This window comes from Sinocyclocheilus rhinocerous, unplaced genomic scaffold (assembly GCF_001515625.1).
Source record: "Sinocyclocheilus rhinocerous isolate Xijiao unplaced genomic scaffold, SAMN03320098_v1.1 scaffold1112, whole genome shotgun sequence".
Lineage (NCBI taxonomy): Eukaryota > Metazoa > Chordata > Actinopteri > Cypriniformes > Cyprinidae > Sinocyclocheilus > Sinocyclocheilus rhinocerous.
The window spans coordinates 1,120,993-1,127,172 of NW_015657961.1; the positions used below are offsets into that span (position 1 = coordinate 1,120,993).

Genomic DNA, 6,180 nt, shown 5'->3' on the forward strand with positions numbered 1-6,180 from the left:
AAGTAAAAAGTCAGTAATAAAATAAGAGCAAATACAAAAATTGCAAACAAAAGCACAAATAAATGCAATAGAATAAAGAGAGCTATGAAACTAAGTTTTTCAGGTTAAGTAAGTTTTTATTCAGGTAAGAAATAATACAGAAATTAAAGTAATCAAATGTAAAATAACACATCCAGTGTTATTCATTGTGCCCGGATCCGATCATGAGGAAAATCGGCCGATTCCGATCCCTGGCCGATCGATCGGTGCATAGTTTTTGACATGTTTTATTATGTGTGAATCATGCTATCATATCGATTTAATTTTTCATAATGTTCATAGCACAAATGATGCTCAATGAGTAACATGGTGAACCTTAATACACAGGGTTTGGGTTTAGGACAAAATCATTTCCCAAACACTCCCGTGCCTGCCATTGTTATGCCACAGTTTTTGTGCTTAAGGGGAAATCAGTGTCTTGCTTACAGTATTAAAAAAAACAACAACAGCCTAGTATTCTTAAAACAGATACTGTACCTTCAATGCAATGAAGGCTGAGTCTCTTTTGGAGGTGGAGTTTCCCTAGTCTGTGTCTGTCGGTCACCGTCTGTGGTGAATAAGCGCCCATCACTTAGCAATGTGTGTGTGATAGAGGGGGGTTGGCAGGGTGAGGCAGTTTAATTAAGGAAATGGCCGTCCTGCTGTGGAGGGGTTAATGGCCACTCTGTGTGCTTGTTTGTCTTGACAGTTACTTAAATCAGCAGGTAGTGGATAACTGAGAACAGCCATTTAAGAATTCCTGTTTAAAAGCAACCTTAAAGCGAAGACACAGAGTTGAAGCTCCAGCTGTAAGAGGCATAAAGGTTTTTCACATCTTTATGTGCTTGTATTAGCGGTGCTTGCAGTCTGTATTGAAAGAGATGCAATTAAAAGACTTTTATTAGCTGGTTCTTTTTAGTGAATCAAAAACATGCAGCATGACCAGTATAGTCTTATTCCTGAATGAATGACTCTTCTAAGCCAGTTCTTTTAATGAATAGTTCAAAAAGATGAGTTACTGGTTTGAATCTGACAAATCTGAACTCTGTTACTGAATGTTACTGAATGAGTTTCAGTATGGACGCAACACAACTGAAAATGATACTTACTTAAAAAGTTAAAGGTAGATATTTTATGTATTATAGGTATTTTGAACTATCAATACCAGTTTTTGACTGTGCTATTGACATGAATGATACCTCACTTACGATTTTTTTTTTTTCACTTTTGTTTTTCACAGAACTCAAAAAGATTGAATTGAATTAGTTTATGCACACAATTTTATCTTATCAACAGAACATTTCCAAGAGAATGTGACGCCCGAAGGCAGAGAACTGGTAGAGCTGTGATTGATTGGTGTCTGTTTTATGTGGGCGGGGCTTTGGAACAATAACAATCAAAGAAGCTCCAGGCAGCTGAAGGAATGTTCTCACACACACACACACACATTATATTTACATCTAGCTGCATTTTCAAGGCCTTGACACACAACACAGCCTTGGGGAAAGCAGACAAGGCAGAATTGAGAAGCTCTCGGTCTCTCCCACACACATACTCTCTCTGAAGATAGTGTTACACAGAACGACTGAGAATGAAACAGCAGACTAAAGAGCCAGCTGTCTCGTAGCTTAACCTGCCTCTGTGTCAGCGAGACCGTTCAAGACTTGTAAATGTGAAACTGTCAAATAAATGACCAGTGAGGTCACTTTAAGGAGCTTATATCTGAAACTTAGTCGCCTATGATGTCACTGGTTTGAGATACAAAGGGTTCGAAGAATTTTTGCATATTACTGTAAACATCTTTCAAAGACCATGTTCTTTGAATACTTCAGTACATCAGCAACTGTGTTAGTGGATGTGATTGAAAGCTGATCAGTTAATGTAAACATACATTATACAGTTCAAAGTTTTGGGCTTTTTTAAAAAAGATTTTAAGGAATCTAATACTTTTATTCAGCAAGTATGTGTTAAATTGATAAAATGACAGTAAAGACATTTAGAATTCTATTTTAAATAAATGCTGTTTTTTTAAAGGGGTCATATGATGCTTTTTTAAAGATCATTATTTGGTGTATTTGGTGTAACAGAATATGTTGACATGCTTTAATGTTCAAAAAACACATTATTTTTCAAATACTGTACATTATTGTAGGTCCTCTATGCCCCGCCTCTCTCAAACGCTTCGTTTTCAACAAAGCCCCCTCCTTCCGACAAGCGCAGTCTGCTCTGATTGGCCAACTGACCCAGTGCATTGTGATTGGCCGAAAACCGCAAGCACTCGTCGGAAATGTAAAGCCTCTTACCATATTTGGCACCAAATCAGGATAGTAGAATAATTTCTGAAGGATCATCACAGAAATAACTTTTGAGAAGTAGTGTAAATGAAACCTAATAAGTTGATGTGAGCTGAAATGATTTGATTCTGGATTTGGATTTGATTGGTGGATTTGAATTCTGTGTTGATGGTGTGAAGATGTCTTTTACCACAATCAGTGAATCACACTGAAGCTCATATGATTCTTTAGAAGGAATAACCCAGAAAACATGCTCTGACACACCAATGATGTGTTCAGATAGGAACTTCCCATGTCTGAGTCAGCAGCCTAGGCTGAAATGTGTCTCTTAGTGTCCGTGAACAATTAAAGTGATATTCAGTTTTATGTTCTGATCTAAAACTGCACAGCTGGCTTTGAGATAATTAATTACAATATTCGCATTTACATTTACACGTGTGTGTATAGAAAGAAAATAAATGTATTAGAATGTGTTATGTGCTGCATCTGTTCTCTTTTTATCTCGGTTTAGTTTCAATGCTAATATAGTGTGCTTTAGAGAAATGTTGACTTTGTAGGACTTCGTAAAAACAGGACGAGAATTAGCATTTTTGAGTGCTGAGTGACGCACAGTAATACCTCACACTTAATTTTAGGGGTGCTTCGACTGATTGGCTACCGATTGCTATCGGCCGATAATCGCTTTGGGAAGTTTGATCGGTGGTCTCTATAAAGGCAGATCTCATAAACCGATCTCAAGCTGACGACGCACCTGCTGTGAGAGGTTTGGCATGACATCGGCAGATAGGCCTACTGCTTCCTGTTATTGGTGATCGGCTCCAAAAATCCTGATCGGAGCACCCTTACTTAATTTTTTGAAAACAAGTTGCTAAAAAGGACTGTAACTATGAAACAGATGTGAGTTTGCATGCTTTTTTTAATGAATCTAACAACTATTGGAGTCCTTTTATTGTAGCTTGCTTGCAACATGTTTTCAAACTTACGTTAGCAACTTTGTTTTTTGGATTGACCTGCAAATTGATGTCATGACTGAACGGCTCTATTAGCACAACAAAAACAAAAGAAGTGCAACATAGGTAGTAATAAGGTAAAATAGCAATAGTGTCAATTAGGTAAATAAATAAAATACAAAATTTAGCAATAAGGAATAAATGTCACGCACCTTAAGAAAAAAGGGAAAAAAATTAAAACGGAGTAATTTTCTGCCAGGACATTATTATGGGCATTTCCTTTAACCCTAAAACATAATGCAATATGAAATTCCAAATACGAGTTAAATGTGATAGATCAATACGGAAAGTTCATTTGTATGTCAAAAGGGCCATTTTTCCACAGACTTTGATTAGAGTGAAGTTATAAATTACAGAGGTGTCAAAAGGATAAATATAGAAAAATTGAGTAAATATGCCAAGACAAATCACACACTGTCCTTCATGTTGTCTCTTTCACAGCACACACATCTGTGATCTAAATGAATGGCACCAGTGTACTGAAAGAAGCACTGTTTGCTTATCTTCAAGTGTTCACAGGTCTGAGGTGTGTTTGTGTAGATAGAGTAACGGTTGAGTCTACTGCAGTTCACCCACCTGCCCAGTCTATACAGCGCACATGCCTGTGTTTTGAACAAAGAAATGTGAGTTTGTGTTGATATAATTCATGTCACATGTATCTTCTGCTTCAGAACAGCTGGAGTTTTGCTGGATTTGTCTCTGCTGTTTGTGCATTTCTCATGCTGGATTGTGAAAAAGTAGCTTGTCTCTGACTGAAGTGTTTTTTTGGATGCTAAGTAACGGCATTGTGTGTTTGTACTCACTGTCATTCCTAATAAGGCCAAATCCGCAGTGTTTGGCACTGGTGTCTGTACACTAGATAGATTGAGGCAAAAGTATCTCCTCTTTGTTTCATCAGTGAGGTGTTTCATGGGAAGAACAGATCCATCGTCTTACCATTGGTAACCAAATATGGGAGTGGAGTCTCCCTCTTTTTCTGGATGTCTGCTCGTACTTGTCTGACTTGCACAAAGTAGAACGCTCTGTGTGTGTCTCTTTGCTGACTATAGTAATAATAAATAGGCTTTTACTTGCTCTGTAATTTTTGACAGTATGTTGTTGCAAAACGTTAACCCCAGGTTACTGCAGTCAGTGGGACTGTGCCTGTAGTACAGTCACTTTAAATGAAGAAGAGTAATCTGTGTGTGTGCAGTTCTATGCAGACTGTTGGAATGTTTTTCTGTGACCATGTATTTGTGCTAGGAGAAACAGGAAGTGACCTTGTAACACTCTGCCTACACATTGAGAAGTCATAAACACATACATGTGCACGCCCTTTCCTCTAAATGTCGCAATCTTTTTCACTGCTATTTGTTTAGTCAAAAATGCTTCATATTTAATTAAATATGAAGAAAATATGATGATGATGATTATTATTATTATTATTATTATAAATATTGAATTGTTACACACATATACATTTATATATATATATATTTATATATAAATTAATTTTCATTTATAACATAACAAATGGCAACAATAACAAGAGAGAAGACCAGTCAGAAGTAGAATGAAATTACTGTGAGAATTGATTTTTAAGGTTTTGAGTTGACCCCTGTTATTGTTGTTTTCAGATGGACGTGAGGCTGCTCCTGATGTCAGTCCTTCTCGGACTCAGTAGGGCACAACTAGGTAAGAACTTCAGATTTCGAAAGCATCAGATATACAGTGGGGTTCAAAAGTCTGAGGCCACTAGTGAAAATGCTTCTGTTGTGTGTTTTATCATCCATCCATTTTCTGTTGTGAATATATTTTATATTGCACAGTTTTAACACATTTAATCTGTCTGTAAAATGATTAAAAAAAAAATTGTCATGGCGATTTGCTGTCTAAAAAGTGGGGGTGGGATACCCTTCAGGTTTGTGTGGGTTAAAGGTAGGGTAGGCGATTTTGGAGAGGCTAGCAATAGCAAGCTAGCTTTGAAAGCATAAGATCCCACCCTCCCTGCAAAACACTCTCCAGTCCAAAGCCTCGCTGCCTCCAAAACACATGAATGTGACCAGTGACACGCCGAGAGCAACGCTGTCAGATTACCTCATGTTTCATTCACCGGTGAGAAAATACTATAGTAAAAAGCGCATAATATTACAATAATAACGCCATCCATTCTCGCTTAGTCTACAATAGCGCTGTCGGAATGTGAAGAGACTTTCAATCAGCATAAAAAATATTTTTGAATCAAATCACCTACACTGCCTTTAAAGGGTTAGTTCACCCAAAAATGAAAATTAGCCCATAAATTACTCCCCCTCAAGGCGTCCTAGGTGTATATGACTTTCTTTATAGTTATATTAAAGTTATATTAAAATTTGTCTTTGATCTTCCAAGCTGTTTAATGGCGCTCCAAAAGAAGTGAAATAAAAAGCGCCCATCCATAATAAAAAGTGTCTCACACGGCTCCGGGGGGTGAACAAAGGCCTCCTGTAGCGAATATTCATATTCAAAATGTAATAATCACTTTAATCTAGCTTGCGCCAACAGTTGTACACGGAAGCAGCTCCGGGAGGATGACGTAGGAAAACCAGTCTCCTCTTGGCTTATATCGAATACTTTACAAATCCTCATTTACAAATCCTCATTTTGTACTTCTAATTAGTGGCCATTGTTTTGTTTTGATCTCTCCCCTGCGCTTCTGCGTTCATCACTTCTGAGCGGCGCATGCGCAAAGCTGACCTGATACGTCATCAGCCCGGAACTGCTTCCGTGTACAACAGCGAGCTCAAACTAGATTAAATTGATTATTACATTTTAAATATGGTTATTTTTCTTACAAAACCGCATCGATTCGCTAAAGGAGGCCTTTGTCCACCCCCCGG

General features: G+C 37.7%; 1 protein-coding gene across 1 annotated transcript in view; it reads left to right on the forward strand.

The window, feature by feature from the left end:
* The window catches only part of LOC107721734 (integrin beta-1-like), a 19,749-nt gene that overhangs the window by 4,945 nt on the left and 8,624 nt on the right, over positions 1-6,180 (forward strand). The window contains exon 2 of the mRNA XM_016529891.1: positions 4,939-4,996. Within this exon, the coding sequence (XP_016385377.1) occupies positions 4,939-4,996 (58 nt within the window). The remainder of the gene's footprint in view (positions 1-4,938; positions 4,997-6,180) is intronic.